At 34.9% G+C, this 13,062-nt stretch overlaps 1 protein-coding gene across 7 annotated transcripts; it reads left to right on the forward strand.

Moving 5' to 3' along the window:
• The first annotated feature begins 3,619 nt into the window (after positions 1-3,619).
• LOC117422055 (spermatogenesis-associated protein 7-like) lies at positions 3,620-12,498 on the forward strand. Of its 7 annotated transcripts, none has more exons than XM_058987844.1 (11): positions 3,620-3,689; positions 5,215-5,307; positions 5,466-5,513; positions 6,395-6,528; positions 7,829-8,319; positions 8,548-8,614; positions 8,859-8,986; positions 9,563-9,613; positions 9,920-9,997; positions 10,467-10,524; positions 10,654-12,498. In XM_058987844.1, exons 2-11 carry the CDS (start codon positions 5,247-5,249, stop codon positions 11,191-11,193), a joined length of 1,656 nt encoding a protein of 551 aa, XP_058843827.1. In that variant the 5' UTR covers positions 3,620-3,689; positions 5,215-5,246; the 3' UTR covers positions 11,194-12,498. The 7 variants fall into 7 exon arrangements, with proteins under 7 accessions (XP_058843827.1, XP_058843830.1, XP_058843829.1 ...); XM_058987846.1 differs by having other exon boundaries at positions 3,632-3,861; positions 7,931-8,319; XM_058987841.1 differs by having other exon boundaries at positions 3,633-3,861.
• Positions 12,499-13,062: the final 564 nt, after the last annotated feature.

Genomic DNA, 13,062 nt, shown 5'->3' on the forward strand with positions numbered 1-13,062 from the left:
GCTGTGTATGGCAGTTGGGTCCTAAAAACCATTACCAATATATAATCCTTACAACTGTATATTGTAATCTCCATTGTGAACCTTTAAAATCCTCAGGCATCAGCATCTCTGGTCAGCTCCATACCCCAATGCGTGACTGCATGTGTGGTGGTTATTCATGATATGGGAGTGACCATTTCATCCAGTCTTGTTGCTTTATCAGTTCACGGTCTGTGCTATACTTCTCCAGATGAAAGTACTTGGTGGGAGTACATAGCAGTGCTCTAAAGGAAAGGTTTGAGATAGGATTGATCACCATGGTTACTAGGTGTACTGAGGGTTTTGCACTTTTTTATATTCTAGTATGAAAAGCTGTACTGTACATGTCTTTGCTGGAACATGGTAAGCATTTTCAAAGATTAATAATTGTGATGGCCCACCACAGTATAACAATATTGAAAGACAGACTTGTCAGAAGCGAATACACCTAAGAACAGGTAACCAGAATGAGAATGGCAATAACTAGAATCAACTCTGGCATGACCATCTAGAAATGTTTTAAATGACATGCTGACAGCACGTTGGTAAGGACAACTGGAAACATCCTGCTAAGTTTCTGTGACTGTTTTAACAATGTTGAATTTGATTTTGAATTTTTCTTATATAAAACTAGAACAGGTGTAAACCATCCAGAAAGATCGCATTTGTAATCTACACACATCCTTATGCCAGACATGGTAGTGTTTAATGTGGAAATGTCAGAGGTTGATTGATTTTAAAGGAAGGGGATTCCTGTCTCATTGAAAGACTCTGCAGTGTCCAGCTGCATATCAGCAGATGGGAATGTTTCCCCTGCAGTCTTAGCATAAACTTTTTCGGGAATGTGAAGTTTCTACAAATGTTGTCATTTACATTCTAGCGATCAGAACAAAGGACCTCAAGCTACAGAATCATGGGTCACTTGACCTTCTTGACCAGCTTTCAGAACGAGTAAAATGTCCTGCAGATGCCGTCTAAATAACTTCTAAATAAACAACATGTAAATGTACAGACTGTGAGAGGAAGATGCCAAAGCAGAATGTTTGGCATTTAGTAGGATTTTCAACATTTCATTTTCTGTGTTTTGTTGAAATAAATCCTGTAACTGTACCTCCAGTGATATCATCTTTGGTTTTAAGCCAACTATTGACGTGTTCCTATAATGCTATATTCCCATGTGATCTCATAAGGAAATCTGATGCTGTAATCCTTCCTGTAACCTATACTGGTCTTAAACCCAGCTATTAGTGTTGAGTTAACTGCAAAATATATATTGAATCTCATTCAAGATTCATTGTATCATTAAAAAAACAAATAAGACCTCAACTATATTTGAATTAAAATGAATAATATTGAATGCCATCAAAAAGTGAGTGGAAGTTACAGAAGAAGAAGAACATTGATGCTAGTTTAATTAAATGTGGAACTGACAAAGTTGTTTCTTGAGTCGCCAGTCGACAGTTTTTCAAAATACAGAATAATTAAATGCTTTAATAGAAAGTCAGTACAGTTATTGTTTATTTTGTGTCTGGCTTGATAATTATAAATGTAATTATACAAGGGGCCATGGGGTAATTTATTTTGTGTTGGCAAAACAGTGCATGAAATACATCATCATCATCAACATCATCATCATCATCATCATCATCATCATCATCATCATCATCATCATCATCATCATCATCGTCACAGCTGTCAATGGTCAACACAGCAACCAACACAGCAATCCACACAGCAATCTACACAGCCATCAACACATCCACACAGCCGTCCACGCACCCATCCACAAAGCCAAGTTGAATGGCCACCTCTCGTTTGTAAACTTTCTTATGTTCTTATTAGATATTTAATGTCTGGAGGATTCTCCACATTGCATGTCTCAAAAGCCCATAGTGATTACCCTTAAGAGGGATGAATGGGAGGATTGGGAGGTACAGACAGTAACAATACTGCATATCCACATTGTGTGGTGGCTTTGAGGCACCAACCACATTTGCTTTAAACTTCATTTTAGAAATTATTATTATTATTGTTGTTAATGCAATAAAGAAAACAAGATATAAATGTATGGATTTTTAATATATATTGTTCAGGTTGTGCTTTAATGTTGAATGACCTTTGAGACTGCTATTTGTTTTATTATAAATTGAATTTACACTGCCCCTTAACATTAATTAATAAATAATATCATCCCTTCTCGAAAATGATAAATGGACTAATTCTGTCACATACATATTACATATTTAGATTTGAAATACATCCTCTATTGCTGTTTTTCAATAAGTGTATTTGGTTAAAGTAAACTTAAATATTATACTAGAAAACCCCTAGCAGAACCATCTTTATCTTAATTCCTTTATATCTTCTTGGGAACACATTTCGGTCGTACGTGTCTTGTATTTGCTACCACACAGCAGGGTGCTGCAGTCAGTATTCCTTTTAAGGAGAGAAAGGCTGTATATCCGATTCCAAGATGTGAACATGGACTGCATTTTAATAATGCTGCCGTTGCAGTGTGGTTACGACAAAAGAAGACGAAGAATTAATGGATTCAATTGTGAATGTAGTTTCGTCCTTTAAAAAACACACGGTTGAATTTGCAGGTTCATTGAAAGTACTATACTGTGAAATAAGCAAATGTACCATAAAAAGACATCACAGAACCCAACGTTGTTCTACAGTTAGTAGAACAACTGTTTCAGCAGGGCACACTTCAGGACCATGGAAAGTCATTTAACAATATTTAACCCTAGAAACCTTTCGTTAATCACCATTCCGAACACATGTATTAAAAAAAAAAAAAAAAAAAATGACCAAAACAGATTTTTTTCAATGCTGAGTTTTTCATTCCTGCAAACTCAGCATTTACAATCAGGAACGCAATAACGCATACGTACAGGTAGAGCAATACATTCACTCTCATCGTCGTGCTAAGCAGGAAAGCAGCCTTTCTGCATTCCGAGGCGAAGACTGGAGCGTGCTGTTACTATGACAATCCTCAGGGGGGACACAGTGGTAGTACCCACCAGACTGGTTATCACGACATTATTCCAGTTATTATCGACCATCTGTTTAATATTTCTAGAAGGCATTGAAGTATTTAACATCATAGCTTTGGGAAATCGAATTTTCCAGTCTTTCTTTCAACGGTGAATTATACAAAATGTTGTATGTATTTTGTTTTATGCATTTTTTAAAATTTTATTTATTTATTGTCTCGAAGCTATTTTTTTTTTTTCATGGGGTCTGAACATTGATTTTCTTAAGTTCTCCTGGGTTAGATCAACTAAAAGCATAGCCTACAGACACAGATAGAAAGCGTTGCGTCTTCCCGAGTTCTGGACTTGCCTGTTAAAAAGTGTTACTGCATTGATAGTGAGTGTAGATGTCAAGGTCAGCTACTTGAACCATGTTTCGATGCAGAAGAAAAAACCCTATAGGGCTACCCTAACTGAATGCAGGCTGGTAGAATGGGATGCATTGGCTAAGTAAACACCATCCCTTTAGCGTACCGATTGGAATCCACAACCTCACACGATACAGAGCACGCCTCTATTTCTATCTCGCCCGCCCCCGCACCACACACTAAAAATGACGTACATACGTACGTTTTCGCTATGAGGCTGACGGTATGGCGTCTGCGTAGCAACCTCCATGGCGACGAGGAAGATGTGGGTTGTTTTGTGTGTTGGTTATGGGTCACAGTGTTAGGACAAAAAAAACAATCACACCCAAAAAAACAGTAGGTACAGCTGTTGAATATAGGCTACAAACAGATATCTCGCTGAAACAAGAGACGGAGCATGGGATACACTGACATAAATAATATGGATAAAGGGAACGGTAGGCTTAAAAACCACGTAACTATTACGTTAACTTAATTTATTGCTGTGTGAGTCATGGGGGGAATATATATAGATAGATAGATAACACCAGATTTTATTGTTTTAACTTAAATTAAATGCCAGTGAGGTACCCCAGTTAACACCTGCTAGATTAAAAAAAAAAAAATGAAATTCACATTGAAACTAAGAGGGATGCAACTTTAACACATTGGCAAAGCTTGTTTTAAATAATTTTAATCCTTCTGTGGCGTACCCTAAGATGCCTTTTAGTACTATTTAAACACGAAGACCTTTAGGGCGAGACAAACTGCAAACAGCAGAGTCGGAAGAGAGCAAAGACCAGTGCCGTAATTATAAATAAACAATGCTGTATTATCTATCACTCGCACTTTTAAAAAACAGCTAAGTGTTTGTACTGTATAACTTTACTCTGGCAGCACTTTGAAACATTTGAGAAAAAAGTAAAAGTGTGTTACATTTTTGTTATATGGCCCAATATGTTCAATAGTTCTTTAATTCAAATAATAAGACATTCATATGAACAAATTGAAGCTAACCCTTTTTTAATGTATACAAAAAAATACTAAGGGCAGCAGTGTGGAGTAGTGGTTAGGGCTCTGGACTCTTGACCGGAGGGTTGTGGGTTCAATCCCTGGTAAGGGACACTGCTGCTGTACCCTTGAGCAAGGTACTTTAGCTATATTGCTCCAGTATGGGTAACTGTATGTAAATAATAAAATTGTAAGTCGCCCTGGATAAGGGGGTCTGCTAAGAAATAAATAATAAATAAAAATAATAATAAAGTATGACCTGCCAGTTGGCTAATTGCTTTAGTTGTTTATTTTTCACTTCAAATTTTCAAGGCGCCAATGAGCAGTAAGTAAATCAAGCTGGCATAGACTGCACTCCACACCAACCACATACAGTATGAGAATACGCCAAGAAAACAGTTGAACTTGTCGTCTTTTTCTTTTGCAACACTGAAAGTGAATACAAATTTAGTAATAGTTGCCTCTCACTTTATTATCACTTTCCACTCCTTTTTTCTATAATATCAGACATACAGTTTATGCTGTTATGTCAAAGAAGAGAGAAAAAAATAATCAATACATTATTAGTATGGAGTGTTTTTTTTTTTTGTTTTTTTTTTTTGTATAATATTCTTATTTTAAGTCAATGAAAAAATGCATTTGAATATGAATATACCTGAATTGTGTTGTATGCTTTGTGTGCTGTTCACCTGAAAAGCAATTGAAATATAAAATTACCTTAAATTATGATGTGGCTATAAAATGTATTTATAGTTTCCCAACGCACCCATTTACCCCCAAGTTTGTGTATTTCATTTTAGCTTACTGTATTGGATCGCCCAGCAGATCAACCATGCAGTACTTAGTCCAAGACCATATGTCTGCCCATTATAAGAAAGTCATCTCTGCCAAAGGTAAGAAGTTAATAGAATATATCTAAACTAAATTTGTATTCAAATTGCAACTGGAAACCTTGAGTATTATGTACAAGAAAACTCTGGTATGATTTACTTTAAATGTAGCATTTTGACAGCCTATTCAAATTAATTTGATTTGTTCTTTCTAATTTTAGCTTCGGTGGACAATTCGGTGCCCAAAAGTTTGCTAGCCAGCATTAAATGTAGGTATATTATCTACTTAATTACAGTTGACAATACTGTATTTAAAAACATGTCATTTCATGTTGTCAATAAAACATACACACCTACTTTTTGTTTATATTGTAGATAGAAGACCTTATAAAAAACAAAGCTTGATTATTCCTCCGACATGTCAACTAGGTCTTTCTTCAGGTTAGATGAATAGCAATGTGTTTAACAGTAGTTATATCCTCTATTGTTAATTTAGGAAAGTCTATAGTGAATTCTGTATCATGGTGTCAACTTTTACTGATGCCCATGAATAAATTGAGCTTTTTATTGGCATTGTACAGTAATGGGATTCTGCTCTGAGCATTGTTGAATATTTTCTTTGGGCTTCATGGTATCAAATTGGGAATCATCATTTATTTTGATTGATGAGCTCTGTACAGAAAAGGTCTTTAAGTCAACTTCAGTCAGTGCAAGAGAGAAGAACACCATAATGTACTTAAAGAAATGTTATTGCTTTCAAATTCAATAATCCTGTAGTTTGAACCCAGGTTTTATTTAAGGAAAATCAGTTGCAGTGGGCATTACCTGCTCGACGATTGGGCGATAGTTAAGAACAAAATGTTTGGTTGCTATATATACTTTTTATGTTAAACTCTTTATTTATTACATAATGGGTTTCATTTCTAAGATTGAATCCAGTCTTGACTGTGAGGAGGCTGCATGTTTTTGTAAAGCTTCTGCTGTTGCCTTGGGCTTCTTTACTTGAAGTGCATTGTGGCTCCTCAGATTTGTCTTGTATTCTAATGTATGAAAGTACACATACAGACCAAGTACAGTTTTTGATTTTTAAATCCATGAGGGCAGCTATTTCAAACTGTTAATTATTTGTTTTGTGATTTTGTTTTTGAAGACAGTGACCAACAGCGAAGGGAAAAGATGAAAAAGGAGGTAGACCGGTATAAGAGGGGAGTTCTAGCTGCCAGATCATTAGCAGGAGAGAGCTACAGAAGTAATGGCAGATATTCTTCCACTGAAACGATTAAGGTATTTTTGATTTATTATTTTAGTATTTTCCTTATAAATTATACTACACAGATGCCTGCCAGAGCAATTTCAACACCTTTGCTAGAAAACTGTTTATGTGGCTGCTGTAGCCAGGATAGGACTACAAAGACAACAAATGCACTGTTTACTATCTTTTAGTGTCTGAAGAACCTTGGCCATTAAAACAGTTGAGGGTCTTTGTCACACAGTTTTTGCCAAGTGTCTCTGAGATCATAATTCCATTCCTGTTGTTGTGATGAAATTACCTGTATGGATGGTTCTCTGTCATATGCATTACCTGAAGGCTAAATATTGATATCATGATGAGAAACCAGCATACTTTGTTTCACATGGGTTTTGTGTTCATGAGTTTGGGCAGCTTCTTCTTGGCCTTTACCTGAACAGAAGGGTGTTAACTTTCGCTATAACCTGGTAAAGACGGCATTTTTAATTTGCTTGTCTGGATGCAGTACCAAGTTGTGTAATGTGTGTAAGACCTGCTGACTCATCAGCAACACTGCATCCTGGTACACTGCATTAAATCACTCATGATTGGTGTAGTGATAATGCTGTATTATATTGTAGCCGGGTTCCTATCTTGTAATATTAGTAAAGAACTTGCTTGTAAATGGCATTACCCCTGCCTTTTCTGTTTTCTTAGCACTAAGCCTGATACTATAATTGTGCTTTTGTATTATATAAAATATTTTGCTTTGATACTTGAAAAGGGTAAATAATTTATTGTGATAAAACTGTGGAGCCAATCTTTTTATATGCAACTTAAAAAATGTATAATTGTATAGCCCAGATCAACCATCTACATAAGGGGGTAATTGTTTTAAACAGGATAAATCACATGACTGATGTCATTGTACCATTAATGAAAGGCACAACCAATAATGCTTCATATTGATTACTCATTTTGTGCATATTTATTTAGCAAAACATGCCTCAATACAAAACCCCTTACATTTTCATGGATCATGAAATACAGGTTTTACTCATCTGAAAAGTGTGCAGATGTCAGCCTAATTTATTTGAGATCATAACATGTGCAATATAGTATTCATTTTTATTAGCAGTGCTTCTGTGATGTTATCACCTTTATTTGTGTTGCCTTGACAACTTTTAGTAATGGGCCAGTACAGTAAATATAGGGAATGCTGTACAGTACACTGCATTTGGTAATCCTGCAAGAAAAGTTCCATATTTAAGAATTCTGTCAAGCTGTCAGGTTTTCTGAATATGTGTGTCATGATATTTAAATAGGTGCTATTATTTTTATTTTTATTTTTTTTAGAATAGCGTGCCAGTGCAAGATAATGGTGTTGAGGAGTTTTATCCATATTCTGAAAGCAGACCTGCTTCATCACCGAGATTTGTAATCTCTCCCCATTCAAAGGCACAACCGTCTGTGAATGACAGCACCAGAGAAAATGCTCAGAAGATCTACTACCGCTCTTGTTCAGATTTAACTTATAGAAGCTCCACTTCTAAAAGGCAGCGTTCTGTGTACAGTTCGTCTGGCAGCGTTTTAAAAAATCAAAATACTGGCAAGTCATTTCAGGATCCAAAGCAGAAAACTTACAGTGGAGATCTTTTAGAAAAGCATTCTCATAATTTCAAAGAAGAACAGCTGTTCACCCCAAGAACTTTGAAAAAGGACAGCAAATCATTTTTGTCACAGTACAGGTACTATACCCCTCCCAAAAGGAAACCAGAAAAAGATAAAACAAGAGTAAACCAGGAGGCCAAGATAATGATTAACCAAGATACACAAACTGAGGAAAGGTAAATACAAATCATTTCTGTTGATATAGAATATAATTCATTGTTTATTTTCTTTCAGAGACCAATATCCTAAAATTGTATACTGTGCCAGGGATTTATTAACATGAGAATGAACATATGTTTACTTCGGCACAACCTCTATACATCAAGTTGGTCACTGCAAATGAGTATTCTGCTATTCTGTATATATTTGTACATAGCTCTAAAGTGGTTTGTTTTCCCTTTTAGCTGTGAAGCAGGCACTGCCTCACAAGATAAAAAGCGTTTAACTGAAGCAGAGTGGGTTGTGCAACAGGTCAGTGACATTATTCTAACTATACCGTTTGAAAGCTTTTTGGAGGTAAATGGTAACAAAAAATGTAATGGAGTTAAATCATAAAGCTTTCTGATCACTATGAATGTTAGGTACTTTGGTTTGTGTAAAATTGTTTATTTAAAAACTTTTGACAACGAACCTTAATTCAAAGAAGAGTATTTGTCCCTTTATCAATATAGAAGAATTCGGAAACATCTGTCTCCTTGTGCCTTGTGTCACACAGGCTGATTATACTGAACATATGTGGTCCGATGAAGAAGCAGATGCTGGGGAAAATTCAGGGTATGGTTTTCATATAAAAGAACCAAAGAGCAGCTTGGAAAATACTGACCACATGTACACTTTCTCCAGGTAAGTCTTGAATGTCAAAAAACAATGTCTAAGTCTCTGTTATTAGCTTGTTTTAATGCTGAAGGGGACATTTTGGGAGCTTTATTTTACATCCGAGGCATGGAAACCATCAGCCTCATGTAGAATAGATGAAGATGTTTTTCTTAAGAAAGTCTGCTTACAAGCATCACGGCAGAGAGAATAATTTGACCTATCTATGTCTGCTTATTATATTCTTCTAAGTAAAATGAACACATCTTCAACATCTAAATCTACAGAATAATATTGTAATGACTCAGATGAGCAAACTGTGACTCACAGGCCAATAATTACATGGGACATACTGGAACACAACAGGGTTATTTATAACTAAATGGAAATAAATGTGCAGCATTCCTGATGAAATAATAATCATGTACTGTGGAGTGGTTTAGTTTGTTTTTCTTTGTGGCTGAACAGCTGTTAATTCAACTAGTTATTTCTCATATACCTGCTTTAATGCTAATATGCTGTATTGTATAGTTTTTGTTATTATATATTTAACAAAATTAAATAAATACAACAAAGACAGCAAAATCAAAACATTTTCTCCATCAGGTTGACACCGGATAGAATGAAGTCTCCAACTATGAGGAAAGTCCAAGCTGAGTGAGTATAATATGCAAGTAGTATCTGTTCAATTTACAGAAGTGCTAACCACGTTGTGCTTCAAACTCTCTGCAAAGCTGCAATCATACCTTGTGATCTACTGCAGAGGTACCAGGATGCAGCAGTTTATCTATGGTGTTTTATTTAAAATATTTGCAAATCCTGAATTAAACATTAAAAGAAAAAAACAAGAGAAGAACTAAAATATTCTTAGCACAACTAAAGGGGGACCAGGGGTCCTGGTTTATCATGCAATTGCCCCTATATCACCAGTATGCACTAAAGATACATTTTTTCACCATACAGAGAAGAAGAGTTGAGGTACCTTAAATTTGTTGCAGACGTAACAAACGAGATCTTGACATTGGGATTGTATTCTAACAGGTATGTTCAGTTTCTGCAGCATTGTTTTAAATTAGGATTAACTCTTTTGGATAGGCAGATAAAAATGCCTACATGCATAAACTCTTGTCCTTTACCGATTTATGCTCACACACTTACAGCTGATTTCAATGACCCTTGTACTACCTAGTGCTAATTAGGTTGTGTAAAACTAGGACTAATCCTCAATCTTAAACTTACCCGACAGACTAGTCGTAAAATGTGAGTTGAAAATGTTCACATCTCGTGACAAGGATTCCCTGTAACCCTTTGTTTATATATGAAATAACAATGCAGATAATCACAGTAAAGCTGTACACTTTTTTTTTTTAAATCCACACATTTTAAACAGCCATTGATTTGTGAATGTTACATAATACGTCTGGATAAACTTGAAAGCAATGCTGATGATTAAAGTTTAATGTTCAGTATCTAACATTTCACAACTAAAGCAAATGTGTTATCCCCCTAGGGTTTTAGAACGTGTATTTCAGCGGCATGTAGAACAGAATAAACATCGATTACACAAGGTAGGAACATAGCAGATTCATGTATCCTGAATACAGTGCTTTTTTATGATGTTTACAACTATAATGACGGCAACATTTTAATTTATTAAGTTTGTTTTATAGGATAACACTTTTTATTTTTTTTTACAGGATAAAATGTGCCACCTGCTGGATGTGCTTAGAGATGATCTTGGATGCAGTTCTGATGATAAATATTCAAGGCTGACTGAAAGCAATACATTATTTGGACACAGGGAGGCAACCCATTTGCACTCTGAAAATCTGAAGTTGAATGGAGTTGACACAAGGAATAGCACAGAAAGTGCTTATGTGCTAGGTGAAGATTTGTGGAATGGTGTAATATCTAATTATTCATCTACTTCACTATGTACAGAACATAGCTATCCTACTGCCTTACCAGAATACCAGCAACAAGAAGTTGAGGGTTTGGAAGAAGAAAAGCCACAGGTTGAGACTCACAAAGGGAAAAGTAGCGACTTCACTATTGTGGAGCTTGCTCCCGACAGTGAAAATGAAGTAGGTAGAGGATCAAAGGATGTGGAAGATCTTGGAAAGAGTTTAGCAGAATCCTTGCTTGTTTCTGATCAAAATGAGCATTGTGAGATTCTAGAGGAGTCCTGTAAAATAGATTCAAAATCAGATTGTGACATTAGTGATGAAGATTTTTGATGCTGTCAAACTTTCCGTCACTGAATTACTTTTGAAAGCCAGATACATAAAATTGATTTTAATGTCTGACAATTTACTGTTCAGATTTTTTAAATGCTCTGACAGATTAATGCCAATGAAAGAGATTCAGTCACGTAAAGGCTAGTATTATTATCCAGTCTGAATTGTTTACATACTGCTTTAAACTGTTACATGTTTTATTGTAAATTACATTTTGTTTTATCATGACATAAAGCTTGAAACTAGTGTTTACAATTTTCAAATAAATATTTTCTTGGAATTAATAAAGATAAATACAACTGTTATAATTTAGTATGGGAGAATCTATTGAAGTATAAATGGAAGTACCAAGTTCACATATGTGAATGTAGTTTATGTTTATTGATCTTCCTTCATTAGAGAAATGTTCACTGTTTCCAAATATTACTATGCTTCAGCGGCATGGCACTAAAAATATTTATATGCAGTTGATTTGAAGAATTGAATAATCTATCAAGCTTTTTAAGGCATGTTGCAGAGGTGTAGTAGTAAAGGCAAATATAAATATAGTATACAACAGTAAGAATTCAAGAGATAGCAACACTTAACGGGGAGGATACTTTGAAAGAGGAATTTATTTTTATTTTATTTTTTTCTAAAATATGCTGGCCAAAACTTAGGGTAACTGTTTGATTCACTTTTGGTGCCACTATATGTCATGTACTCTTTTAATCTTTTAAGTATGTAATCCTATTGGAGGAATAGACACTGCGAAACCAAGAAAGGCTGAATTCAGACTGAATCAAGACTTTTTAAACTTTGAAAATCATATTTATAGAAAGGCTATCCATTTAATATTATATTGTATTTCAGTTAGATTCAGTTTTATATTTGACCCCTACCTGTCTTTATGCATCTTTTATTGTTTTCAAATAGTGGTTAGCTGAATGTTGTTTATTTATTTATTTTTCCCCCAAAATAGCATCAATTGTAATATTTCTGAGGCTGAACTATATGTTGGCAACAGTATTCCAAGTTATACAAAGTCATTTACAAAATATATGCTAAGAGTTCATACCATTTTTTAATACAATGTTGTATCTCATGTTTGATCTATGCAAGAGTAATATGTGGTCATGGTGAAAAGAAAAACTGTCCAAAAGAATGACATTTATCGACCCGACCATTTAAATCATTGCTTTTGTCATGTCATCCTTTTGGACAGTTTTTCTTTTTAATCTGTGAAACCTAACAGCACAGGTATCTTCTTTTTTTAAAGAAAACAATTGAACTGTGATTTTATTTAGAGTAAATTTAAGTAAAATACCTTGTTTAACTTTGTTTTAATCTTTTGTTGCACATTTCATTTGTTCCAGTCAGTGTATTTCATCAGGGTATTACACACACACATTTAACCCACAAGGTTTGACTAATTATACTCAAGAGTTACTAGAAAATTGTTAAACACTTGGAGTCTAGTATTCGTGATGTTAATAAATCAACCCTACCAGAAAACACCACAGAATGGAAACACGCAGTCTTACTATGAGCCTAATTAATAAGTACTGTGTATTTAAGCTGACTTTAAACAATTGCTCAAACATTTTTTTCCTTCCCTGCACCAACGGTGCATAGGTCAAAACATGTCCTCCTGGTGTGAGGATATTCATGTGCCAATATTTTTTGGGGGTAGTGTAAGTGATAAAGAGTCAATTCCAGCAGGAGATCCTACAAGCTTTACATAAATTCAATTCTTCCAAATTCACTGAACAATAAAATTAAATCAGTCATTATTTTTGCAACTGGGCAAGGAAAGGTAGTTCCTAAGGCCAACCATATCCAGTGATTATTAACATGTTTTTTCTCTCATTTTTTTATTATTATTATTTT

Source organism: Acipenser ruthenus, chromosome 15 (assembly GCF_902713425.1).
Source record: "Acipenser ruthenus chromosome 15, fAciRut3.2 maternal haplotype, whole genome shotgun sequence".
NCBI lineage: Eukaryota > Metazoa > Chordata > Actinopteri > Acipenseriformes > Acipenseridae > Acipenser > Acipenser ruthenus.

Excerpts from the sequence above, each read along its gene's own strand:
- LOC117422055 (XM_058987841.1), top strand. The coding sequence starts at position 3,822 with ATGGGATACACTGACATAAATAATATGGATAAAGGGAACG. Across the intron at positions 5,308-5,465 it reads GAAAGTCATCTCTGCCAAAG|CTTCGGTGGACAATTCGGTG; the intron begins GTAAGAAGTTAA and ends TTCTAATTTTAG. Across the intron at positions 9,998-10,466 it reads TTGGGATTGTATTCTAACAG|GGTTTTAGAACGTGTATTTC; the intron begins GTATGTTCAGTT and ends TTATCCCCCTAG.